At 49.7% G+C, this 27707-nt stretch overlaps 1 protein-coding gene across 4 annotated transcripts; it reads left to right on the forward strand.

Annotated features, from left to right (window-relative positions):
• HM13 (histocompatibility minor 13) lies at positions 1–27707 on the forward strand. Of its 4 annotated transcripts, none has more exons than XM_083618978.1 (13): positions 1–250; positions 4956–5054; positions 7631–7713; positions 10022–10110; positions 10825–10910; positions 11952–12077; positions 14451–14508; positions 15939–16022; positions 17056–17092; positions 17380–17482; positions 19041–19126; positions 23813–23990; positions 27161–27707. In XM_083618978.1, exons 1-12 carry the CDS (start codon positions 95–97, stop codon positions 23961–23963), a joined length of 1158 nt encoding a protein of 385 aa, XP_083475104.1. In that variant the 5' UTR covers positions 1–94; the 3' UTR covers positions 23964–23990; positions 27161–27707. The 4 variants fall into 4 exon arrangements, with proteins under 4 accessions (XP_083475104.1, XP_083475106.1, XP_083475103.1 ...); XM_083618977.1 differs by having other exon boundaries at positions 48–250; positions 10783–10910; XM_083618980.1 differs by lacking the exon at positions 23813–23990.

Here is a 27707-nt window from a genome sequence, read left to right on the forward strand (position 1 = left end):
GCACTTCCGGCTCCTTAAGGGAACGTGTCCCTGGGCGCCGCCGAGGCCGCCTCCGCCGGGCCGGAAGTGCGGACTGCGCTGGGGACTGGCGACGATGGAGCAGGCCGAGGCGCACAACGGGAGCGGGGCCGGGGCTCGGCCTCCCGCCACCCCGGAGGGCATGGCGCTGGCCTACGGCAGCCTGGTGCTCATGGCCCTGCTGCCCATCTTCTTCGGGGCGCTGCGCTCCGTCTCCTGCGCGAAGGGGAAGGTGAGGCGGGGGAAGGGGCAGCGGGGCGGCCAGGGCGGGACTCCCTCCCGCTCCGAGGCGGGAGGCCGGCGGAACTCCACGAGACATGAGGGGGGCTTGTGGAGCAGGACGAGCCCGGGGGAGAGACGCAGAGGGGTAGAGGGTATCTGCCTGGCATGCAAAACGGGCCCCCGGCTCAGGGCACACCCAAAACGGTATTTCCAGGTAGGGCTGCGAAGGATCCCCGGTTCCATCCAGCGGCTGCCAGTCAGTGCAGGCAGTACTGGGCCAGGTGGACCTAATGGTTTGACTTTTTCTTCTCTGGCGACCACTCATTATTATTATTTATACCCCAGCTTCTCTGGGCGGCTTCCAACAAAAATAAAATACAAAAAAAAAAATTCCTTCCAGTAGCACCTTAAAGACCAACTAAGTTAGTTCTTGGTATAAGTTTTCGTGTGCATGCACACTTCTTCAGATACACACGAAAGCTCATACCAAGAACTAACTTAGTTGGTCTTTAAGGTGCTACTGGAAGGAAATTTTTTTTTTGTTTGTTTTGACTATGGCAGACCAACACGGCTACCTATCTGTAAATAAAATACAGTCATCCATCAAGCATTAAAAGCTTCCCTAAAGAGGGCTGCCTTCAGATGTCTTCTAAAAGTCTGGTAGTTGTTGTTCTCTTTGACATCTGGTGGGAGTAAGATCGTAGCCGAGTAAGATTGTCTTCCATAAATACGGTTTTAACAATGAGTCCGTAAGTGACTGTGGAGGCCAGTTCTGGATCCACACGTCCTTCCACAGTGGGGACATTGGTTCCCAGGTGGGAGTTGATCATGGTGAGGGTTTGCCAAGCGGGCCTTCCTCTTAGCACGTTTCTCCCTTGAGTTCTGAGTTCGAGTGTCTTCAAAGCCCATGACACCTTTGGTAAAGGCTTGACTTGGGTAAATGGTTTACTAGCTTCCCATAGAATCACAGGGCTGGAAGGGATCCCAAAAGACCATCCAGCCCAACCCTCTGCAATGCAGGAATGGCCGCTGAAGAACCCCTGCCAGGTGGACGTCCAACCTCTGATTAAATGCCTCAGGTGGAAGAGAGTCCACCCCCTTCAGAGGGAGCCCGCTCCGCTATCAAAGCAGGTTCCGTCTTTCTTGTGAAGGAGGTTGGTGCCGTTGGCTGTGGTTAGCCATGGTGGCTAAGTGGAGCCTTTGTGCACAGACAGTCTATTCCTGAATAGCAGCACATGGTGAGGGGGAGCAGAGGGACATTACGTTCATGGGGTTCTTGTGTTCTTGGACTCCTTGAAGGAGCGTCTCCACCCCCATCGTTCTGCCCGGACACTGAGGTCCAGCGCCAAGGGCCTTCTGGTGCTCCCCTTGCTGTAAGAAGCCAAGTTACAGAGAACCAGGCAGAGGGCCTTCTCGGTAGTGGCGCCTGCCCTGTAGACACCCTCCCACCAGATGTCAAAGAAATAAACAACTATCTAACATTTAGAAGACATCTGAAGGCAGCCCTGTTTAGGGAAGTTTTTAATGACTGATGTTTTAATGTATTTTTAATCTTTTGTTGGAAGCCGCCCAGAGTGGCTGGGGAAACCCAGCCAGATTGGCAGGGTATAAATAATAATAATAATAATAATAATTATTATTATTATCCCTGACACCCTCTCCAGTCTTTGGGCTTGCAGCAGGTGTCTTCGCTTCCTCCCAGTACCTGAATAGCCAACTCTAGGTTCTGTGATTCTGTGTGTCAGTGCCTGTCTTAGAAAGCAGGGCCATCTTTGCATACATGTAGTGTGGTGATGGCATGTTCTCACCACATGCTGCAATTAGGTGCCCTGTCTAATTGTTCTTTTTTTACTTCTGACCATGTCCGGAGCTTAGAATAATAGACTTGTAGAATGGGAAGGGAACCTGAGGGCCGTCTATACCAACCCCATGCAATGCAGGAATTTCAGCTAAAGCAGCTTGCCTCTTACACACACCCTTCCCTTGCTGCCTCCTGAGTTTTGCATCAGGCCATTGGTCCATCTAGCGCTGCATTGTCTACCCCAGCAGTTCTGTCTCCTTTCCTTGGTATCTCCTGGGGCTGTGTGTGTGTGTGTGTGTGTGTGTGTGTGAGAGAGAGAGAGAGAGAGAGAGAGAGAGAGAGAAAAGCATGCACTCCCAACAAGTGTTTCTTCCCTTCCAAGTTGAAAGGGGATTCACTTTGCTACATGCAGTAGTGTTGGCCTATTTAGCACAGGACTTTTTGTTCCTTTGCTCTTGTGTGCGCACCTTGGGGAGAACTTGGGACGGAAGGAAGGAGGCCAACTGACGTGTTAGCAGGCAACAGGGCCAAAGTGGAGAGCGTGCCCCTCCTCCTTAGATGCTTGAGTGCTTCCTTGGGCAGGCAGTTGTGGCTAGCTGTGTGCTGACGAGCTGCTTCTGTAGAGAATTCATGTTTTGCATATGCTACATTAGCCCCTTTCTGTACGTTTCCCTTTATGAAATTGTGAATGTTGTGTAGGCTGCAGATAAGAAAGAAAAATCCATGTGGGTAATCTTGGATTCATGCGCTGAGGCTGGCAGGAATCTGTTTTTTTAAAAAAGGAAATACTTCACCTGATACATATTTAACATCTGTTGTTTTCGTGCTGGAAGCTGTGGGGAGGGCACTGGCATAAATAAAGTCATGGAATCGGTTTGTGGTTCCAGCCCAAGATAGTCAGACCTGTTAATTTATTTAGAGGTGGTATAATTCGGCCTTGCAGACATACTCACAGAAGTTAAAGGTATAGGGACCCCTGACCGTTAGGTCCAGTCGCGGACGACTCTGGTGTTGCGGCGCTCATCTCGCTTTATGGCTGAGGGAGCCGGCGTACAGCTTCCGGGTCATGTGGCCAGCATGACTAAGCCACTTCTGGGGAACCAGAGCAGCGCACGGAAACACCGTTTACCTTCCCGCTGGAGCGGTACCTATTTATCTACTGGCACTTGGACGTGCTTTCAAACTGCTAGGTGGGCAGGAGCTGGGACTGAGCAACGGGAGCTCACCCCGTCACGGGGATTCAAACTGCCGACCTTCTGATTGGCAAGCCCTAGGCTCTGTGGTTTAGACCACAGCACCACCTGCATCCCACTCACAGAAGTTATGAGCCTGGAAACAAAAGGGGAACCTGTTCTCTTCCAACTTCCTTCAGTTTCCCTTTCTGAATTTTGGAAGGGATGCCGACTGTCCACAGACTATTTCAGGTCTGATATAACAACAACGTTTCCCCAGTCACTCTCAGGAGCAGGTGGATTGAGCCACCATGTCATATTAAAAAGTGCCAAAATAGTTGCAGGCTGATACCTCAACTGGCCACGTAGTGCTGCATCGAAAGGTATTTGTCACAAAAATGACTTCAGAACAAGAAGCTGAAAAACAATGAAAAAGGTGTTTGTGTGAGTATATCAGAGCAAATTTCCATATGACGCATTCCAATAGGGAAACTAATTTGCCTCTGAGTGTGCCTGGCAACCCCATTGCTCAAGTTTCCTGAAGGCTGTAAAAGCAGATGTGGTTAAGTGGATGCAATATCTGCCCTACATTGCAGTTATTCTGCTTCCAGGGGGAAATAGGGAAGAGCACATTGGTCACTGTCCAGGCTGATGGGCTATCTTGTAACACTAGAACATGTGGACATCCAGTGAAGCTAAATCTCTGAAGATTCAGGAAAGTCGTCCATGCAATGCATAGTTAAACTATGGAACTGGCTCCCACAGGAGACAATGATGGCTACCAATTTAGATGGCTTTAAAAAAAAGGATTGGACAAATTCTTGGCAGAGGAGAGGGCTATCAGAGGCTACCAGCCGCGACGGCAATGCTGTGCTTCTGAATATCAGTTGCTAGAAACCACAGGAGGGGGTGAGGACTTTTGTGCTTGAATCCTGTGTGCTAGTTTCCCAAAGGCATCTAAGGGAATAATAGGATGCTGGACTAGATGGGCCATTGGCCTGTTCCAGCAGGCTCTTCTTGTACAGTCATACCTTGGGTTAAAGTACGTTTCCGAGCACAATTCAAAGTGTTGGTGCTGACCTTTAAAGCCCTAAACGGCCTCGGTCCAGTATATCTGAAGGAGCGTCTCCACCCCCATCGTTCTGCCCAGACACTGAGGTCCAGCGCCGAGGGCCTTCTGGCAGTTCCCTCACTGCAAGATGCCAAGTTACAGGGAACCAGGCAGAGGGCCTTCTCGGTAGTGGCACCCGCCCTGTGGAACGCCCTCCCATCAGATGTCAAAGAGAACAACAACTACCAGACTTTTAGAAGACATCTGAAGGCAGCCCTCTTTAGGGAAGCTTTTAATGTTTGTTGGATTACGGTATTTTAATATTTTGTTGGAAACTGCCCAGAGTGGCTGGGGAAGCCCAACCAGATGGGCGGGGTATAAATAATAAATTATTATTATTACTGTTATTAAAGTAGCTTCAGGTTGAGCGTTTTCAGGTTGCGTTCCAAGGCGACCCAGAAGTAACGGTACAGGTTACTTCCGTGTTTCGCTGCTCGCGCATGAGCAGACACTCAAAATGACATAATGCGCAGAAGCGGTGAATTGCGATGCACAGACATGGGTTACGTTCTGCTCAGGATGCGAATGGGGCTCCGGTACCACTGTATTCTTAATATCTTTGCTTCTAGAGTTCTGAATAAGGTATCCTTCCTGCCCTAAGGGGCTAACATTTGACCAACTTTTCCTCTAGAATGCTTCGGATATGCCGGAGACCATTACCAGCCGAGATGCTGCCCGCTTTCCTATCGTTGCCAGCTGCACCCTCTTAGGCCTCTATCTCTTCTTCAAAGTAAGTAAAACCACTGGGGATCTTATTGCAGTCTTCTGCTGGCTGACAGCTAATCCAATAACTCTCCCTTTTGTGGGTGTAGAGGAGGCAGAATCGCTCCTGGGGAGGGGGAAGTGGCAGAAACCTTCCTGTCAGAAGTATTCGCAATAGTGTGGTTACTCCATCGGGCCTTTGGGAGTTGTGGGGTGCTAAGCATTTTGCAGGTGGATGCTGTCCGATGCTGGTAGAAGAAGGTCTTTCATTTCCTGGATCTGCCAGCCCGAGGTTTCCAGCTTTCGAAAAGGCTGGGTATGCCAGTATATTACACTGTACTAGTAAGAGGAGATTTTACTTGTACAAACAGTGTACAGTGGTACCTCAAGTTACATACGCTTCAGGTTACATACGCTTCATGTTACAGACTCCACTAACCCAGAAATAGTACCTCGGGTTAAGAACTTTGCTTCAGGATGAGAACAGAAATCGTGCTGTTGCACAGCAGCAGCAGGAGACCCCATTAGCTAAAGTGGTGCTTCAGGTTAAGAACAGTTTCAGGTTAAGAACGGACCTCCAGAACGAATTAAGTACTTAACCTGAGGTACCACTGTAATATACTGGGGGGACAATTCCAGCTTTTAGCTATCTTATCCAGCCTTTCTATTCAGGATTTCCCAAAACTATGTACTTGGTAAAGTGGATGAAAAACAAAATCACAGAATTAAAAGCAGTGTAATGGAACGATAAAGGCAGTACCATTGAAATATCAACTGAGACAACAGGATAATGTTTTAAAAGAACTGAAATATCTAAAAGTGGCAGACCGGACAAAATTAATAAGAAGCAGCAGCTTTATTTAACTGAAATAAATAAAAAATCCACCCATTGTCTAAAGGCAAAGATGGTGCCCGGTGCATCCCTGCTTGGCGGGGTGTGTGTGTGTGTGTGTGTGTGTCTTCCATAATCCAGGCTCTACAACCACCAAGATAGCTCCGTTCCTCATGCTCATCAGCTTCACCACCCACAGGATGGGACAGAGCAGGGCCTCCAGTACTAGTTGGAAAGGCTAGAGAGTGGAGCTGATCTGATCTGCTGCATTGCCTGTTTCCCTTCCCCCTCGCACAGTGGTAGATCATCTGCTTTGCACGCAGCAGATACCAAGCTGCACTCTGAAAAGTTTAGGTGAAGTGGGAAGATAGATCCATTTAGCTCCAGTAAAAGTCCAGAGTGGATTGCAGCATCAAATGAATTTTGCAGTGTGCTCCAGGCCTGAGGAGACTTCCCCAGTGCTGTTCTCCTGACTGGCATCCAGGATACCTCGGAACAAGGCAAGGCCTTGTATGGTTCCCCATGCCAGTCCAGACTGCCTCCTCTGAGGCATGCAAAGTGGGTGCTGATCTACCTGTTTGGGACACTGGAAACCCCTGGGTGTGGAAGGTGTGCAGAAATGGACATGCTTCCATTCCCACCAGAAGTCATGATTCTGGCTTGGATTCTGGTTGGTGCTGAATTCTTCCCCGTCCCCGATCTCTGGTAGTAGCACCTCTGCTAGAGATCCTGGAGATGCCAGGGGTGAGATGGAGCTGTAGAAGGCACCTTCATGTGACCACTTGCCTAAGCCATTTCAAGTGCAAATGGGTGGTGGGATATATAGTTTCATTTCGTTCCAACTGTTTGCATACCGCTTAATCACCAGAATTTCTATCGGGTATGCAATTGGATTACAGGAAACATACAGTGGATAAAAGAAATTGAAATTGATCCTGAAGTCATAAAATGCCTGCTGAAATAGAAAGGTCATTGTCATAGACGTGATGGATTGGCCTCGGAGATTGTTAACTTCCTGGATTCCTGCTGCATTTCTGCCAGACGAAGCCAGCCTTGGGCAACTGGCAATCACAGCCTGTACCAGCAGGAAAGGAAATGGAATAATTCTAACTGGCAATTGGTGTTTCCAGGGTGACTGTTTGTTCATCGCACAGGATTTGTACCTTAGAGATACGCAGATAAGCTGTGTTGGAGGTCAGGAGAATGGAGGCCTTTGTGAGGAACAACTGCAAAAGTGGATCAAGGTGACCAAAGAATAGTTGGTTACTGGTTCTAACATTAGAAAGCTTTCATTGTAACTATCACAGAGTTTTTCCAGTCAAGAACTTCTTCCCAGCCAGCACGGAATTAACCTTTAGAGGCAGCGCTATTAGAAAATTCATGAAAAAGAACACACACATTTCTCCTAGGGGAGAAGAAAACCATCTGATCTGGGCAATGAGACTGGGCAGAGATGATGCACCCCCATATTTATGTCAGACCCCTGGTCTGGCATAAGACAGCCTTCTCTAACCTGGTGCCCTCCAGATGTTTCTGACTTCAACTCCCATCAGCCCCAGTCAGCGCATACTGATGGGAGTTGTAGTCCTAAACATCTGGAGAGCTGCTCACATCTGTCAGAAATTAAAAGAAAGCAAAATTACAGCCTTCTGGCTTAGATGTGAAAGTTTAAAAGCAGTAATTATGCTTCCGGGTTGTTCTTCCTCTGTTTTGACGCGTTGCATAGTTAGAAAGCAGGTTGTTTAACCTGACTGGTTTTTCTTGTCTTCTAGATATTCTCTCAAGAATACATCAACCTGTTGCTCTCCATGTATTTCTTTGTCCTGGGGATCCTTGCCCTTTCCCACACCATCAGGTAAAAGAAGGAGAACAGATGGCTTGAATACTGTGTGTTGCGATTCCATTTAAAAGAAAAAGAAATCTGAACCCTGCCGGTTGCAGCAAAACAGCCTAAACTTAGCTGGCATTTTTCTTTAAAGCAAAATTAGAGGGGGATGCTGAGCAATATGGCTTCATCTAATAGAGTTATCCCTCACTCCTCTCAGCTCTTTCCTGCCATTACAGGATTCTTCTCTCCACACATCTCAATAAATTTCCCTTCATTTCTCGCTCTAGAACAAACGAAGCCAGAGATCTCTTCAGAAATTGCTTTTGGGACATTGGGGCGTTCCCAGTGGACACTGTTAGCTAATATTATTCCAGAGTTGGCTGCTTCCAAAACTGCTCTTCCATTCCTCAGCTATATAATAATTTTCCTCTGTTTGAACCAACTAACGTGTCAGGATGAGGAGGAGAAGGGATGAGATCAGAGGTTTGTTAGCAGAGCTGGAGGTTGGTAGCATGTCTCTGACTCTGCAGCTCAGGGTTTTTCAGACTGAGGGCTGCATTTCCACATGCCAGCGGCGGGTGGGACCAAAAGCAAATGTGGGTGGAACAATTAATGCAGAAGCCTAGTTTCTGCTGCCTTTCTGTCCTCCATCCCGGCTGGCAAGGGGCATTATCAGAGTTCAAGGGTGCATTCCAGGCTGGGAAAAGCCATGCAAGCAAAACTAGGAAGTGCTTTTCAAGTGTCTCCTGGGAGTCCCCTTTTCAGGGTGTTCTACTTCCCTCTGACATGGGAGGCAGGAACATAACACACCTGGCCAATGAAGTTCAGCAGTCTGCAGTGCCATTCACTGGGTGAAGAGGCAAATCAAAATGTTTCCTTGGCAAAGGGATCCGCTTAAATCCTTGGCTTTGTATCTTTGTTGAAGCGGCCACTGTTCTGCAAAAGCACCACACCCAATAAGCAGGATGGTGTTAGCATCCATAATGGCATGGCTCGGTCTTCCTAAAATCCTTGCCAAATTGTGCCTTGGAAAAGGAGTTCATACCCACTCTTTGAACACTACCTTTAATGAGCGGCTGGTGGTCAATTCCAGGGTCTCCACATCTCAGTACAAAAAAACACAAAAAACCTTAGCTGCCTTTGGGGGCAATAAGGCCCCCCCTCATACCTGCCCCCTCCCTTCCTAGCTTGCCCCATCAGGATTCAAATGAAAGATGCACAGTGCAGCTGAAATTGGCTGTTTCTTACCAAATTCATAGAATAGAAGAGAAGAGAAGAGAATAGAATCATAGAGATGGAAGAGACCACAAGGGCCATCGAGTCCAACCCCCTGCCAAGCAGGAAACACCATCAGAGCACTCCTGACATATGGTTGTCAAGCCTCTGCTTAAAGACCTCCAAAGAAGGAGACTCCACCACACTCCTTGGCAGCAAATTCCACTGTCAAACAGCTCTTACTGTCAGGAAGTTCTTCCTAATGTTTAGGTGGAATCTTCTTTCTTGTAGTTTGGATCCATTGCTCCGTGTCCGCTTCTCTGGAGCAGCAGAAAACAACCTTTCTCCCTCCTCTATGTGACATCCTTTTATATATTTGAACATGGCTATCATATCACCCCTTAACCTCCTCTTCTCCAGGCTAAACATGCCCAGCTCCCTCAGCCGTTCCTCATAAGGCATCATTCAAAATGAAGCTCTCTGGGTCAGCTTAATATTGAGTCTCTCTTTTTAGCTGGTTCTTAGCGTGGGGCTGGTGATGATGCTGGGAACTCTTCATACAGGTAGCAGCTCTTAAACATGACCTCCTCCTGTATTTTGTTGTCGTGAGTAAGGACATCCCTGAGGGGATCATTTGACCTGTCCTTAAAGGCGATGGCAGAGGGTGGTTTAGGCCTTGTAAATAACCTCACACAGGTTACTAGCCCACTTTGTTCAAGTATAAAACGTGTCCCTAAAGGGAAAAGGGAAACCATGGTTTGCAAGACTTCCTTGCCTGGAGCCAAATTTTGTGTGTGCCTCTTTCACAAGCTTGGCTCAGTTTCCGCTGCATGTGTGTGTATTAGGCACCTGACTGGGGTGAACTCTTATTGAAGGCTTTTGAGCTAAACTTGAGGCCGGCAGGAATACTTAGTGGGTGACACCCTGCTGCCCTCCTCTCTCCATAATAATAATAATAATAATAATAATAATAATAATAATATATTATTTATACCCTGCCCATCTGGCTGGGCTTCCCCAGCCACTCTGGGCGGCTTCCAACAAAATATTAAAATATTAAAATACAGTAATCCATGGTTCTTCAGGAGTCACCTTGTCCCTTCTCTGCTCTTGATTTCAGCCCCGTGATGAACAAATTCTTCCCCGTCAATTTTCCCAACAAGCAGTACCAGCTTCTCTTCACTCAGGGCTCTGGGGAAAGTAAAGAAGGTAAGTCCCTCTCTGCCAGCCAGCTCGAACTCCCACCCGAAGCATTTCCTGTTCAAATCCTACATTTCCCCTGGCTTGCCTGTTGCTTCCTGATTTTCCCCAACCTGAAGGCCATCAGTAGCCTTGCCTGCAGTTTTCTGCTTTGGCCAGTGGGCTCTCCCTGGAGTTTCTGATTCTTTCAATATGGCCAATATACTGGGCAAGTGTCGTAGGCGCCCTTGTCTTCCAGTCGTCACCCGCTGTTGCTGTTTCTATTCCCACACAGGCAGCAAACACCTGTGGAATGATGTGCTTTAAATAATAATAAAAAATCAAAACAAAGATAAAACAACTACATACAGTCAGAGAATTAGCTGAATATCTAAAAGCTCTCTTAAGTGGGTCTTTCTGCTTGCAGAGCTTATGGCCCGTCCCCCAACCCATAGTTCAGTGGCAGCGGGCATTATTTGCAAGATCCACCATTTCCATTCACTGGATTTTGCAGAGGGGGGTTGGGTAAGATCTCTCTCTCTCTCTCTCTCTCTGCCTGCAAACCTTCAACAGTCTAGGTGGGTCAGCAGTCTGTCTTAAGTCAGCTTATAATCTAGGTGCGAAAACGAGCGTCGCTTCTCTTAGCTCTTTGCCAGGGTGCCTGGGTGCTGCCCATCCCTTACTCTTGCTTTGTATTAAAAGAGGCTGATAGAGGTGAAAACGACGTGGTGGCTTTTGTTGCAGAGATTGTCAACTACGAGTTTGACACCAAGGACCTCGTGTGCCTGGCCATGAGCAGCATCGTTGGAGTCTGGTACCTGTTGAGAAAGGTAAGCCGAGCACCTGGCAAAGCCTGGGCACCACTTTCCTGTTTGCCTAAAATTCTGAGTGTGCCTGGGGGAGTGGGGAGGCAAGGGAGTGAGCTGTGCTGGTGCTGTTTTTATTGTAATTATCCCTATGTTTTTAATAGATAGGGGAGAGGGAGAGAAGAAATTTAACCCTAGCAGTGTTTAATTGCTTTTAATGATGGTTCCCCCCTGCTGTTTTTACCCTTTTTATTTTTATCTGTAAGCTGCCTTGGGTGCCTGTCAGGGGATAAGGCGGGGCATAAAAAAATTAATAATACAGTGGTACCTCAGGTTAAGTACTTAATTTGTTCTGGAGGTCCGTAGTTAACCTGAAGCACCACTTTAGCTAATGGGGCCTCCTGCTGCTGCTGCGCCGCCGGAGCACGATTTCTGTTCTCATCCTGAAGCAAAGTTCTTAATCCGAGGTACTATTTCTGGGTTAGCGATGTCTGTAACCTGAAGCGTCTGTAACCCCAGGTACCAATGTAATAGTAATTTTAGTAATTACAGTGGTACCTCGGGATAGAGAATAGAAATTGTGCTCCAGCGGCATGGCGGCAGCAGAAGGCCCCATTAGCTAAAGTAGTGCTTCAGGTTAAGAACAGTTTCAGGTTAAGAACGGACCTCCAGAACGAATTAAGTACTTAACCCGAGGTACCACTGTATAACAATTTATAAAATATATAATATAGAAATATAGATAATATTCATATTTATAATATACAGTCATACCTCGGCTTAAAGTTGCTTCAGGTCGAGCGTTTTCAGGTGGCGCTCCGCGGCGACCTGGAAGTAACGGAACGCGTTACTTCCGGGTTTCGCCGCATGCGCAGATGCTCAAAATGATGTCACGCGCATGCGCACAAGTGGTGAATCGCGACCTGCGCAGACGCGGGTTGCTTTTTCTTCAGGATGTGAACGGGGCTCTGGAACGGATCCCGTTCGCATCCAGAGGTACCACTGTATATATAAATTCAATAATAATAATATGCTGGTTGCTAACCTTCTCTGCCCTTCTCCCAGCACTGGATTGCCAACAACCTCTTTGGCCTGGCCTTCTCTCTCAACGGGGTGGAGCTGCTGCATTTGAACAATGTCAGCACCGGCTGCATTCTCCTCGGGGGGCTCTTCGTCTACGATGTCTTCTGGGTAAGCAAGTGCTGGTTTCTCAGGGTTTCTCTAAATACTTTATTTCTGTTGTTGCTTAGGCGTGTCCGACTCTTCGTGACCCCCCGGACCAGAGCACGCCAGGCTCTCCTGTCTTCCACTGCCTCCCGCAGTTTGGTCAGACAACTGCAATAAATTAATTTAACCCTAAGCAAAAACACACATATTTGAGCATCTCGTGCACACTGCATAGAGCTCCAGGTGCAATGGACAAGGCTCCCTGTCTGTTAATCTGGATGGCTGCTGCCAGTCCGTGCAGGCAATGTTGTTGTTTAGTCGTGTCTGACTCTTTGTGATCCCCTGGAACAGAGCACGCCAGACACTCGTCTTCCACTGCCTCCCGTAGTTTGGTCAGACTCATGTTCGTAGCTTCGAGAACACTGTCCAACCATCTCGTCCTCTGTCGCCCCCTTCTCCTTGCACCCTCCATCTTTCCCAACATCAGGGTCTTTTCCAGGGAGTCTTCTCTTCTCATGAGGTGGCCAAAGTACTGGAGCCTCAGCTTCAGGATCTGTCCTTCCAGTGAGCACTCAGGGCTGATTTCCTTCAGAATGGATCGGTTTGATCTTCTTGCAGTCCATGGGACTCTCAAGAGTCTCCTCCAGCACCAGAATTCAAAAGCATCCATTCTTTGGCAATCAGCCTTCTTTATGTTCCAGCTCTCACTTTCATACATCACGACTGGAAAAACCATAGCTTTAACTATACGGACCTTTGTTGGCAAGGTGCATTTATATCCCACTTTCCCCCCAAAGAGCTTGAGGTGTGGTGTTCATAGTCTTCCTCCCCCCGTTTTATCTTCAAAACAACCCTGTGAGGTAGGGTAGGCTAGGAGGCAGTGACTGGACCCCAGGGTCACCCACTGGGCTTCATGGCCGAGTGGGGATTGGAACCCGGGTCCCTGTCAAACCATTACACCGCACTGGCTCCTCCTTGGGGATCTATGGCAGAGTGAGTTCATGCCGCCGTGTGGCTTCTTACACCCTTGTGTTACCAGCTCTGTCTTATTTATTTATCGCATTCATAGTCAGCCTTTTCCTCCAAGGAGCTTAAGGTGTCACTCGTGGTTCTCCCCCTCCTTTCATCCCTACAACAATCTTGCGAGGTAGGCTAGGTCGAGAGGCGGTGACTGCTCCAAGGTCGCACCCAGTGAGCTTCATGACCAAGTAGGGATTCGAACCCTGGTCTCTGCCAAGCCTTCGTTGGACGCTCTATAACGTTGCTGTGCACCATAAAATGCTGTGTACAGCAGTATGAAAATACTGTTTTGGAAAATGTTAAAATCAGTAAAGCACAATCATTAAAGTAACCGGCTGCTCAAGAAAACACTGAAGAATTGCCTAGGCCTTTCAGCAGGGAAAAGTCTTCAAGAGATGCCTGAAAGTTAACAGAGTGGTGTTAACTTTGGTGGACGTGCCCAAGAATTAAGGCTTTCTGGGAAATGATCTATAATGAAATGAAAAAGGTATTTAAATATACCTTCCTGAAGAAACCAGAGGCCTTCCTTCTGGGCATTGTCGGCCAATTGGTGCCAAAGAAGGACAGAACTTTTTTTATGTACGCTACAACAGCAGCAAGAATGCTTATTGCAAAGTATTGGAAGACACAAGATTTACCCACTTTGGAAGAATGGCAGATGAAGGTGATGGACTATATGGGATTGGCAGAAATGACTGGCAGAATCCGAGACCAGGGAGAAGAGACGGTGGAAGAAGACTGGAAGAAATTTAAAGACTATCTACAGAAATACTGTAAAATTAATGAATGTTAGAATGATGTTGGATAGAAATTAAGTGGTTTCCAGCTGTAATGCTTTAAGAATATGGAAAAAGGGTATAATTAGGTAAAAAATAATAATTAAAATGATGTTGGATTGGAAATAAGTGGTATTAGCAACAAAGTTAATAAGAATATGCAAAAATGAATTGATAATGGATGAAAATACTGAGTTATAAAATGTTAAGTTATAGAGATAAGATAAATGAAAGAGGGTAAGGATTTGCTGATTTGATTATTTAAATGGGAATACAAGAAGGGGAGGTGTGAGGAAGTCAAAGAAACAAGCAAATGAGTTTTAAGTTATGAAAAAGAATTGTTTTTAATTTTTCTTATTTTTTCTGTGTGTTTATTCTTATTTTTTTTTGTTCTTTTATTATGTGTTTTTGTATATTTGTTTTTGTAAAATCTTAATAAATATTTCTTTTTAAAAAAATGAAAGTTAACAGAGAGGATTCCTTATGAATCTTCTGACAGTTATTCTCCTAAGGAAGGCCTGGTCTCCATTGGGTGGCTGCCATGGTGTGAATGCTTAAGCTGCAGTCATCATCTTTCTCACCATTCTTCTCTCTTCCCTAGGTCTTTGGCACCAACGTTATGGTGACGGTTGCAAAGTCCTTTGAGGCGCCCATAAAATGTGAGTACTTGGTTTTTGAAACCTTCGGTGGCAGGAGCGGTGGCTAACTGAGCCACGCTGCAGCTTGAGCAACAGAGAAAGCCTTTCTCGTAGAGCAGGGTATGCAAAACCTCCATCCCGTGGGGCTAATTCAACCCAACAGGGGTCCTGAACTGGCCTGCGGGGCCAGTTCCCTCAAAACCACTCCTTCCTGCCCCAACCCCGACCTCAGGTGAGAGGCAGGTATAGGCTCACTGCCGTGGCTTTGGAGTTGATTTGGTGTCAGGTGACTGCTGGGCAGCCCCGCCCACTTGTCAAAAGTTTGGTGGTGGGATCTGGTCCACTCCTTCCACTGAGCAGTATTAGCCCAGCGAGGAAAGATAGAGCTCATTCCTTGGCCTGTCGCTCTAGGGCCACTGCCTGTTTTGGGTGCTCACGATCCCATTCTACCCAACCTTAGGAATAATAATAATAATAAATTTTATTTATACCCTGCCCTCCCCAGCCAGGATCAGGCTCAGGGCGGCTAACATCAAAGTATGATACATTAAAAACATAAATCAAACAATTAAAATACAGCTTAAAATCAAATTTGGAGCAGAATAAAATAAGAGAGCAACCCACAGATTATAACTATAGGGGATGGGAGCATTGAGTGCTCACCAGGCCCAACTGTTTGTGCTGATCTTATATGAACTGGTTGGTGGAAAGGGTTAGGGAGGCCACTTACATACTGGGTGCTATAACAAAAAAAGAGGGGGTGGGTCAGACTGGGCCCCGACCAAAGGCCTGTCAGAATAGCTCCGTCTTGCAGGCCCTGTGGAAAGATGCCAAATCCCGCAGGGCCCTGGTCTCTTGCAACAGAGCTTTCCACCAGGCTGGGGCCAGTGCCGAAAAGGCCCTGGCTCTGGTCGAGGCCAGTCTAATCTCCTTGAAGCTCGGGACTTCCTGCACTGGGAGAGACACCAGTGTGTGTTTAATCTTTTTAATTTAAATTATTATTATTATTATTATTACCAACAACCAAAACACAGTCAAACCCCCAAGGCGGCTGATGTATTGGGTATACATAATCAATAATAACATATTCAAATCAACCATATGTACAATTCTATATACATTAACGCTCCTCCCTCCACAAGGTTTATTTAACTTTTAACATTTTAATTGCCCCAAATTGTTCAAACCTGCCTAAATAATTCAATATCTTCTCAAACAAACCCTTCTCCTTCTCACTGACCTTAAACCCTTCCATTTTGTGAATCTTCACAGTTAGATATTCTAAAATTATAATAGTTCTTAGTTTTTCTTCAGATCATATAAATCTTTCGCCCTTTTACCGGTGTGTGTTTAAAGCAAACCTGCTGTAGTCTTTGAATGACAAACTTGGACACTCTCTCTGTCTCCTGCCATGGACTGAACTTGCTTCTCCCCTCTTTCCTCTCTCCCAGTGGTTTTCCCCCAAGATCTTCTAGAGAAAGGCTTGGAGGCCGACAACTTTGCCATGCTGGGCCTGGGGGACATTGTCATCCCAGGTAAGGAGGTCGGGGAGTGTGTGACTATGTGATGGTTCAGTGCGATGGAACGGCCCCTCTGGCTCTCGCCTGCTGCTCTTGGGGCTGGAAAGAAGGAGGCAGCTTCTGCACCCCTGGAGAAAGGGAAGGAGGCTTAGCAGAGAAATGGGGTGGAGCTAGAAAGTCACCTGATCATCCCACATTCCATAGCGCATGGGTGGGGAACTCTTTTTGGCCCTGTTTTGACACCAGAAGATTGGCAAGTGAGTTATCCTGTCGAAAATTTTCATTCCAGCCTCTGCTAAAACACAGCCTTTTCCCCAGTTGCCAGAAACTACAAGAGGGGAGACGGGACGCGGGTGGCGCTGTGGGTTAAACCACAGAGCCTAGGGCTTGCCGATCAGAAGGTCAGCGGTTCGAATCCCCATGATGGGGTGAGCTCCTATTGCTCAGTCCCTGCTCCTGCCAACCTAGCAGTTCGAAAGCACGTCAAAGTGCAAGTAGATAAATAGGTACCACTCCGGCGGGAAGGTAAACGGTGTTTCCGTGCACTGCTCTGGTTCGCCAGAAGCGGCTTAGTCATCCTGGCCACATGACCCAGAAGCTGTACGCTGGCTCTCTCGTCCAGTAAAGCGAGATGAGCGCCGCAACCCCAGAGTCGGCCACGACTGGACCTAATGGTCAGGGGTCCCTTTACCTTTACAGGAGGGGAGGGTGCTCTTGCGCTTGTATTCTACTTGAGGGTTTCCCTGAAGGCATCTGGTTGGCTGCAGTGTGGCATAGGATGTTGGAGTAGATGAGCCATGGACCTGATCCATTAGACCTCTTCCTAAGAGCTGTATGACCTGTTGTCTATCCCTGCCAGAGGTCACAGTGAGTCGCCTCGATATTGCTTTCAGCCACAAGGGGGTGCTGCGGCCTCACGGATCATATTAGGAGCAGGGAGTCTTGAGAAGGGCAGCGTGGCTGAGTGGGTGGGTGCCTGGCACGGCCTCCTCCCTGTAGCCCTAACCGCGACTCTTCCGCTCTCTTCTCTTCTCCCAACCCGAACCAGGAATCTTCATTGCTTTGCTGCTGCGCTTTGACATCAGGTAAGACACCCCCCCAGTGTTTGCTGAGTGATGCCCTTTTTGTGACAGTCTGCTCTTGGAAAACATTCCAGTTGGGAGCAAGAGCGGCCGTTGTTGGAGGGTAAGGTGGGTTGGGTCACAAGGGCCCTGCAGGTTTTCTCTGCTCATGCCTTTGTGGCCTGATGGCATCTCTCTGCTTCTTTGAGACACTTTTCTCACCTGTTCATGGTGCTGGGTGGGCTGTTAGGGAAGTTTCTCCTGCCCCTGGATCACCATGACGCCCAATTCTGCTTCCTTCCCTGACTCAGCCTCAAGAAGAACACGCACACGTACTTCTACACCAGTTTCGTGGCTTATATTTTTGGGCTGGGCCTCACCATCTTCATCATGCACATCTTCAAACACGCCCAGGTGAGCCGCCTTTACCTGCGTCCAAAGGCCACCTACCAGCCTGCAACGGCCGGTTGCCTCTTCTGGGAAAGCAGGAAGTTCTTTGAGTTGGAGATGGAAAAGGGGAGGGGGCAGATGAGAAAGGAGGAGTTTGGCACTGTTCCAGCAGCCCACTAGCATCACAATAGCTAGGTGTCTTGCTGGGACACACGGCTGCACCCTTGTAAAAGGTGCAGAACTCATGGTTTCTAAGCAAACAGCCCCGCACAGCAGTGAAGGCTTGCCTCTGGGCATCTCACCAGTGACCCAGCTGGCCAGAAAGAGAGACGGCTGCCCCAATCCTAGCTGGCTTGTTGGGTATTCTTTTTAAGAGGGTTCATGGAAGGTGACCCTCTTCTGGGTTTCATTGCCCGAGGGGGAAGGCAAATGGCGATCTCCCTTCAGCCAAAAACCCTCTGCCAGCCAGGCCAGCAATGACGGAGGTTGATTCAAATCTTGGTTCCCTCAAAGAGCACTGCGCTGGAAAGGTCCCTGGTGCTAGCTGAGATCTGCTTCACAGAAACATAGAATTGCAGAATTGGAAGGGACACCAAGGGTCATCTAGTCCAACCCCCTGCAATGCAGGAATCTCAGCCAAAGCATCCAGGACAGGTGGCCATCCAGCCTCTGCTTAAAGACCTCCAGCGAAGGAGAGTCCACCACCTTTTGAGGTAGTCCGTTCCCTTGTCAAACGGCTCCCACCATCCGAAAAATTTTCTTAATGTTTAGTCGGAAGCTTCACCCACATCCGTTTTACAGATAAGGCTAGTGTTTTGAGAAGAGCGGCTTGCCTGACCCCAGAGGCCAGTGATCTCCCATGGCCTGTTGCACCAGCGTGAGGCCTGAGCTCTAGCTTGCTGGGTCAGACCAACCTGGGGCCTCTAGGTGAGGCTGGACTCCCACCAACCCAGCCAGGACTGGTGGGAAATGCTGTCCCAAGTACAGTGGTACCTCCGGTTGCAAACGGAATCTGTTCCGGAGGCCCATTCGCAATCTGAACAGAATGCAACCTGCGTCTGTGCGTGCGCAGGTCGCGATTCACCGATTCTGTGCATGACGTAATTTTGCGTGTCTGCACATGCGCGAGTGGCGAAACCCGGAAGTAACCTGTTCCGTTACTTCCGGGTCGCCGCGGGATGCAACCTGAAAATGCTCAACCTGAAGCAAATGTAACATGAGGCATGACTTTATCTGGAGGAAGGGTTGCTATAGGCCCAGCTCAGGGGTCTGCCTTTGACACTTAAACCACTTGGTGCCTTTGGCTTGGCAACTCTGACCCCACCGCCCCTGCAGGCCCACTGCAATCCCTATGGTCAGTTTGTAATTCTACCCTTGACCTTCCAACTTCCTTAGACTTGTGAGTGTGAAACGGTGAATGGACTTTCGGTGCAGCAAACCTGGCCCTCCACACTAACGCTGTGCCCCTGTAGTTCCACTTTGTGCCCTATTTTGGCCCAGCCTGTGTCTGTCTCCTGAACCCCGTTTCCAGCCCCCCTTCTCCCTTCTAACGCTTCCCACCCCCCTTGATTTCCCCTCTCAGCCTGCCCTGCTCTACCTGGTCCCGGCCTGCATCGGCTTCCCTCTCCTGGTGGCTCTGGTGAAGGGAGAAGTGGCAGAGATGTTCAGGTAAGATATGCTTTGCGGCCACACGGCAGTTGCGATTCTGCCCAGGCAGATCCAGCCGGGTTGGGGGACTCTGCGGGGAATGGGGCACAGCTGAGTCAGCTCCTGTTTCCTTCCGACAGTCTTCAGAGTGTGAAGTAGGCCTCTGAAAGGAGGTGATAATAATAATAATAATAATAATAATAATAATAATGATAATAATAATAATAATAATAATAATAATAATAATAATAATAATAATAATTTATTTATGCCCCGCTCTCCCCAGCCGAGACTGGGCTCAGGGCAGCTAACAACCAATAATAAAAACAAGTTGATTGAAATACAACTTAAAAAACAAGATTAAAATACAACATTAAAAGGTACAGGTGGTGATGGGTCCAGCCAGCGTTTGGGTCGAGCCAGAAAGCTGAACGCCACCAGTGCCACACTGGAGACGCTCTGTCCTCATCCCATCTGCTGGTTATTGGCGTTTTCATCTGCCATGAGTCACTGAATTGGCCTTTGCCAGCCTTGTGCCCTCCGAGTGTTTTGGACTACAGTTCCCATCAGCCAGCATGACCATTAAGAACACGAGAAGCACCTGCTGGGTCATGGCCAGTGATTGGCCCATCTAGTCCAGCATCCTCTTCTCACAGTGGCCAAGCAGATGCCCCAAAGGTGAAATCCAAGGGGGGTGGACCAAAACATCTGCTGCAGCATAAGCAAACCCATTCTCCTGTGCTCAGTAAAAGCATTTTGAGAGTGGCATGGATGGATGCCAGGAGTGGCCAAGGCACCTGTGGTTTGTGATTCTTCTGGGCAGGAAGTGGGGGGCTTGTGGCTCTGCTTGCCTCTGCATGGCGCTGCTCCTTGTTCCCCAGCCCAACAGAATGGGAGGAGGATAAAACCCCAAGGGGCAGGAAGCTGCAGCCTTGAGCTAATAGTGGGGTAGGAGAGCTGATAATAATAGTAATAATAGTAATAATAGTAATAATAATAATAATAATAATAATAATTTATTTATATCCCGCCCTCCCCAGCCGAAGCCGGGCTCAGAGTGGCTAACAACAATAAAATTAATACAGCATTCTAAAATCAATTCATTATAAAATCAGTTCAAATCAAATTAATGGCAACCATTGGGCTAGAGTTCTATGAGGATTACAGAAGGAGAGAGGGGGTCAGACTGTGCCTCGGCCAAAGGCCGGGTGGAACAGCTCTGTCTTGCAGGCCCTGCAGAAAGAGGTCAAGTCCCGCAGGGCCCTAGTCTCTTGTGACAGAGCGTTCCACCAGATTGGAGCCATGGCCGAAAAAGCCCTGGCTCTGGTTGAGGCCAGCCTAACTTCCCTGTGGCCTGGGACCTCCAAGATGTTTTCGTTTGAAGACCGTAAGGTCCTCCCTGGGACATACCAGGAGAGGCGGTCCCGTAGGTACGAGGGTCCTGGGCCATATAGGGCTTTAAAGGTTAAAACCAATAATACCAATCTATTTCACATCTGGCAACCAATGCGCCCCTTTGGTTTCAGATAGTTCATGACGAGTCCAAAAAGCCCAGGACACAAATTTTCACGGCCCTCTACCAGCTAATGGTGGCCCATTTACCAGAAGTATTGTATTTAGCGTTAAATCTGGAAGCGTTTACTTGATTCTGACCAAACTAAGCCTCCTGGTGTGTATTTTGCTCCTCCTCAGTGAAGCCATTGTGCAGACACTGCCTGTGGGGTAGCAAAACTTGTCACTGACGGCCTGAGTGTTGGGGAGGTTACAACAGAGGGCCTTGTTAGATCCAGCCATGTTGAACTACAGAGGAGTGCCTCTGAACATGTGCAGAAAATCCTCCCCCTTAAACTTCAGCTCGCTTTCAAACACGCTAGGTTTGGGGTAAGACGACAAGCCAAGAAACTTTCTCTGAGTCAGTTGTTTTTGCTTCTTCCTGGGCTGGAGCCACCTAGAATCAGGGTCCCTCTGTGGTGGCCAGCCAGCCTCCCACAAATAAATACGCAAATCCCTGGGTCTGCTGCAATTTAGGGGTGTTCCCCCCAAACAACACCTGGGGGGTGAGCAAGTGGGTCAGGCTCCCCATTTCCGCATCAGGTTCACAAAGGGGTCCGAGTGCCTCTGGGGTCCCTGCGTGGCTGGCAGCGAAATCTGCGGGTGTGGAAAAGCAGTTGTGTGGTTCTGTGCCAGTCCTGGAGTTCTCCCCACCCCACCTCCTTGGAAGTGCTGTGGGGTTTGAAGGGGGGTGGGAAGGAAGAGGAACTGGGGATGAGAGTGATGAGCGGAAGGCCCCCCCCCCAGGAATCCCGGCAGGTGTCGTGCGGCCTCTCTCGGCCCTCTTCCAGGTGGCTTTGATGAGCAGCCGGTTCCTGGGGGTGCTGACAGGTCTGATGCAGCACAGCAGCTGGCCTCGCACCTCTCGGGGGCACCCTGACCTTCACCCCGGGCAAGCTGTGAGGAGGGTACCTGCCCCCTTCAGTCCCCTGGGGGGCCTTTCTTCTGATCAAGCCATTCCTGGAGGATTTCTTGTGTGCCGTTGTTGGGTTTTTTGCCTGTGTCGCTTTGAATGAAAGGCTGGGGCGAGCGGGGAGGGTGTCAATGGCAGGAATTTGGGGTCCTGCCTGATATCTTGGCCTTAAGGGCCTCGATGAACTGATGGTGTTTATACCTGGGAGATCACCCACTAAGCCATTTATTTACTTTGTTTGATAGAATCTATATACCGCTTGATTGTTAAAACACACACGCCGTCAAAGCGGTTTACCAAAAGGAAAATCACCCAGAAGAAAAATTAACAACAATAAGTTGCTCAAAGAGTTAAAACAGCAATAGGCTGAAAACAGAGTAAAACTTGCATCAACTGTCTGAACAATTTACCGTATTGTGTGCACGATCCCTCTTGCTCTTCTGGCTTCAGGGATAGCCACGCAAAGCCTCTTGAGCGCAGCTGGAGCGCTCCTGCCTCTTCACTCTGAGGCTTTGCGTTGCTTTCTTGTTTTCCTCTAAAAACTAGGTGCGTCTTATGGAGCGAAAAATGCTGTGGCTCTGGCTGCTGGTCCCTGCCAGCTCCACGTGTCCGAGGCACAAGGGACACTTCAGGGCTGGCCTTTGCCTTTCACCATCAGACAGAAAAACCCAAGCCAAAGTGTTTCTCAGAAGTGCAGGGCACATTTGTATATAGCGGGGCAGGTGGGCACAGAATTGCTTCCAACCCCTTTCCCAGTGAATTTTGAGCTTCTTTGCAGAGAGAAGTTTCGATGGGAATGAAAGTGTTTCTTCGAAACAGGGCCCTGTGGTCACAAAGACCCGGACAGCATTTCATTGAGGGCTCAGAATACCTTTGCTTCGTGGCTCGGCTGCTTTCAGAGCAAGGCTGCCACGTCCCGCCTTTGGTCCTGGGCTCCTTGCCCTCACCACTCTGACCTTTTCTTACCTGGGCAGCCGTGGAGCAGTGCCAGCTGCAAGGTTTGGAGGGCCCTCAGGCAAGACACCCTCCCCACAACCCGGCCTCCTTCCCTGCATCTTCACCAGTTGAGCCTGGCGCTCCTCATCTTCCTCTTCCTCTTCCTCCTCGTCTCTCCCACTGCCTGGTTTGCTTCCCTGACAGGGAGCTCCTGAGCCAAGCAGGTTGCTGGCATCTCCTCCTTCCTTCCTTCCGTTCCTCCTTGTGTTTGGGACAGGGGGGTTACAACAGTAGGGGCAGAAAGGTCTCGTCCACCTGGCAAGGTAGCCCATCTAGGAGAAGGAAAACTCTGGTCCTCAACCTCTGCTGCATTGTGGGACGTCTAGAAGGGGAATAAAAGGCTAAGAAGCATAGCCTACACAAGTGGAATCCTTAAGATGGCTGGTGGCGCCTTGTCTGCTGTTGGGGTGCTTCCAAGGGAACGGGGGCAATTTGCAAGCCCCCAGCTGGCTCCAGCCCACTGGCTGGTAGCCGGGCGATATCCAGTCCTTGGCTCAGCATGAAACAGCAATCCACAGCTTCAGAAGCTGGAGCACAGCTCTAATCAGCAGAGTAAATAACACTGCTCAAACAGAAGTGGCAGGAGACGGCTGTGAGAACATATTTATAGGCAGTTTATTCACAAACATGTCTTCTCTTTTCATGTCCAAGAGCAAGCAGCAAAAGCAATAGCTATACACACAAACGGGAAGGTCCCAGCAAGCTGTGCTGGAGTGTAAACAGGCATGTGACATAACAACAATCCACACATCTGTTTTAAGGTGGAATGGAATATCAGTATCCTAACATCCTCCCCCTTTCCGTGTAACCTGTATCACCTGCAATCCCTGCAGCCAAGCTGGGGCCAAATGTCTCGTTCTGCTTTCCTTTGGGCCGTATTAGCGAGGCTGAGAGGGGGGCCTTTTCATCTGGGCAGCCCAGGACTTCCATCCACCCTGCCCAGGCTTGCACCCTGGGGATTTGCCAACACAGTGGTTTGACTTCACCCCTGGAGGTGCACTCCATTGTCTATCAGGACAGATGGATAGCAGCAACGATGGTGGAAGAGTGGGGGGCTGGGGCTGTTCTGTTGGGTGGTTCTCCATCTGTCGCACGGCCATGCTGGCCCTGGCAGGTGAGGCGAGGGAAAGCTGCGTCTCTGTGCCATCTCCCTCTTTGCAGCCGCTCTCCCTGCCGCCCTTCCTAAGCCTTTCCCTTTCTCTCTCTCTCCTCCTCTCTCTGCCCTGTCTGTGTCTCTCTCCCTGCAGCTACGAATCCTCCGCCGAAATCTTGCCCCATACCCCAAGGCTCACCCATTTCCCTAGCGTCTCCGGGTCTCCGTCCAGCCTCGCTGACTCCATGCAGCAGACACTGTCCTGCTCCCACAGACGCCGGCAGCAAAACCCCAGCGCCATGTAGCTCTCTCAGGCCTGCCTGTGTAGCCAGGTAGGGGGAGATCCAAGATTTAGACCCCAGGGGCGGGGCGGGGGGCAGAGGAGGGAGGAAGGGTCTCGGTACCTTGAGTCGTCAGCTTCTGCAAATGCATGCCCAGCAGGGACCCATAGGTCCTTTCTCCCCACTTTCTACACACCAAGAAGTGCACCGACAACCACCCCATAACGTACTGCTTGCACCCAGGTCCTTTGTCTCCAGCCTGGTGCTCTCCAGCAGGGATGGACTACAACTCCCAGTCAGCACAGGCATACGGTGCTAGGGCTTATGGGGGGCATGGCTGAGCTTGCAGGGGCTGATGGGAATTGTAGTCCAAAAGAGCTGGCTGGTCACGGGTTTAATGCCTGGCGGACAGGGCTGCAGAAAACCCTTCTGGGAATGCGGCAGAGCTGTTGTTAGTCAACGTTATTTGGGGTTTTAAAAAAGTTATATACCGTAGATTCTGGCCTATTAGGCAACAGGGCATATAAGACGACCCCCCAAATTGGTAGCTGCCAATTTGGGGGGTCGACTTGTACGCCCAGTCTTATACATGGCAGCTTCACTGGGCAGCTTCCTCCCAGCACGGAGCCCACCACCCACTGCCGCTGCCCAGCGAACCCATACCTGGAGTATAAGATGACCCCCGACTTATTAGAGGATTTTCCGGGGTTAAAAAGTCGTCTTATATGCCGGAATCTATGGTTTATGGAGAGCAGATACATTGAAATGGACTGGAGTTAACATGTAAGTGGATCTGCTCTGAGCAGGACTAGCATTGGCTACAGCCCCGAGCCCCAGATTTTTGCCCAAAAAAACAGCACGATGACCCAGTAGCGAAATGCGGAGTCGCCAAGGCACCTCTGCAGTAGAACTGTTTCCCCCAGGAGGTGGCGTGGAAATGCAGCTAGCCGAGGATCAGATCGGGAGCGGGGAGCTGGGGCAGGAGACGCCTCGGAGGGAAGGGCCGTAGCTCTGTGGCTGAGCACCTGCTTTTCATGTAGAAGGTTCTAGGTTCGATCCCCAGGGGGCATGTTGCAGAAGGCCGGCCTGGAACCCTGGAGAGCTGCTGCCGGTCAGTGTTGGCACTCAGGAGCGTGAAGGACCAGTGGTTCCTAAGGCCTGGCCAGTGGGCCGCATCCTTCTCTCCCTTAGTTCCCACGAGCCAAATTTAGTAGATGGGGAGGCTGGACACCTGTAAACTTGTCTCCCTCCAGTGGCCTGGGAAAAGGTTGCGCTTAGGCTCCCAGTCCTAGAATCACAGAATCGTGGAGTTGGGATCCCCAAAGGTCATCTAGTCCAACCCCTGCAATCCTTGAGACGGAAGGTGGTGGAAGCGAAGCCACTTCCACCCATCTCGTCTCGGGTCCTCTTGCAACTGACTCTCTTTGCTCCGGCCGCTCTTCCCGGAGGTTGCTGCCGCTGCTGCTGCGGCAGCTCCCATGCCTCCCACAGCGAAGTGCCCCAGGCACAAACCAGCAGGGAGTTTCTGCTGCTCCGGAGCTGCCTTGCGCCCTTGCCCGGCCTCGTTGGCTCCAGCGTGGCTTGCACAGGAAAAATTGGCACAGCCTGCCGTGGAGCTGGCACAGGGCTGCCTCCACCGTGACTTGCCCTTGTGCCACTTGGCGCAGCAGAATGAACACACCCACCCAGGCGCTGTTGATGCGTTGAGGGGGTTCCTTGGGTTTGCTTCTTTCCCTGCTGCGAAGAGCCCTCCCCACTCTTGCCCCCTGTTTCCTGTCCCCCACCCCCATAAAACAGAGCCAGGGAAGGCCGGGAGAATTCGTTCTCTGCTTCAGGTGTCGTTGTTTGAGTATCTGCTTTGTTCATGGGCCTGATTTGCAAAACCTTGCCAGGGCCGTGCCTTGGCTAAGAGGCCACGCTTCAACTGCAGGGAAGGGTCCAGAGCTGCAACCTCTCAGAGAGCCCAATGGCCAAATGCGTTTTTGTGGGGGGGGGGAATAAAGCAGGGCTTTCCCTTCTCTGCTTGAAAAATATGATGTCACTGGGGAACTCTAATCCAACACCCGCCGCCCCGGGAAAAATGTCTGAATTCTGGGACAGTTCAAGCTTCTTAAGCTCCTTTTGCCTTTTCTTGCAATGCATGGGGGGGGGGGGGAGAGATGAAGATATTGAATAATGGAGTCGTAGAATCGGAAGGGATCCCTGAGGGTCATCTAGCCTAGCCCTCTTGCAATGCAGGCATCACAGTTAAGTAGTTAATAATAATAATAATAATAATAATAATAATAATAATAATAATATTTGTTTATATCCCACCCTCCCCAGCCGAAGCCGGGCTCAGGGCGGCTAACAACAGTAAAAGTAATACAGCACTCTAAAATCAACTCAGAATCAAATTAATGGCAACCATTGGGCTAGAGTTCTGTGAGGATTACCAAAGGAGGGGGTCAGGCTGTGCCCTGGCCAAAGGCCAGGCGGAACAGCTCTGTCTTGCAGGACCTGCGGAAAGATGTCAAGTCCTGCAGGGCCCTAGTCTCTTGGGACAGAGCGTTCCACCAGATTGGGGCCACAGCCGAAAAAACCCTGGCTCTGGTTGAGGCCAGCCTAACCTCCCTGTGGCCCGGGACCTCCACGATGTTTTTGTTTGAAGACCGTAAGGTCCTCCGTGGGACATACCAGGAGAAGCGGTCCCGTAGGTACAAAGGTCCTAAGCCGTATAGGGCTTTAAAGGTTAAAACCAGCACCTTAAACCTGATCCTGTACTCCACCGGGAGCCAGTGCAGCTGGTATAGCACCGGGGGAATGTGATCCCACAGCGAGGACCCCATAAGGAGTCTTGCCATGGCATTCTGCACCCGCTGGAGTTTCTGGATCAGTCTCAAGGGCAGCCCCACATAGACCCAGTGGAGGTCGTCTCCTAGCACCCAGCTGCACTTCTCCGCAGAATCTGCCCACGTATCTTCTATACCTCTCTTCTGAGCCTTAAGGGCTAGAAACTTGGCTAATTGTTTTGGTGTCAGAAAAGGAAGAAGCGTCTTTGGCTTTTGTGCTTGGGAACTTCCCTGCCCCCCCTTGCCCCAACGCTGCATGCAGTTTTTGTCTCCCAGGGCAGAGCTGAGCTCCCAGCTGGATCTTGTGCCTACCTTGCCAAGACGCCAACTGCCCGACCTGCTGTGAGCCCGACTTCACCCTCTCCCTCCCTCTTTCTCGTCTCTCCCCAGCTACGAGGAGAACTCTGCCCCCAAGGAGCTGCCCCTGGGAGATGCCAAAGAAGGGAAGAAGGAGAAATGACCTTGGGACGCTCAGCCGGGCTGGGCTCTGTCTGCTGGCCGCCCGCCCTCCCCGCCTCCCCATCGCAAGTGAATTTCGTTTTTTAAAAGGCAACTGGATCGTGTAACAGCCATGTGTGTTTGTACGTGTGCATCTGTCTGAAGACTGGCGGAGCAAGGGGGTGGGTGGAAAGCAAGAGGAGGGCCCCCGTATATTGACCTCCTCTCTGCCTGCCTGCCTCCTTGCCTGCCTGCAGCTCCTCTTGTTCCCCCAGGGAGGAAGAGGACGGGGCAGGTGGGGGCAAGAAGGCAGCTTCACCCCTTCCGCCAACTGCCCTGACCGCTGTTCATTGTCTTGGTGGGAAGAAGGAAATATGGGAGGGTGGGGTGGGAGGGGAGAGAAAGGGAGACTATGAGCTGATTTTTAAATTTTGTATTGTGGATTTGCTTCTTCTCATATTAAAATGAAACAAAACAAAAAAAAATTATTGAAGGACCA

The sequence above is a fragment of the Podarcis filfolensis genome, assembly GCF_964270895.1.
Source record: "Podarcis filfolensis genome assembly, chromosome: 6".
Taxonomy (NCBI): domain Eukaryota; kingdom Metazoa; phylum Chordata; class Lepidosauria; order Squamata; family Lacertidae; genus Podarcis; species Podarcis filfolensis.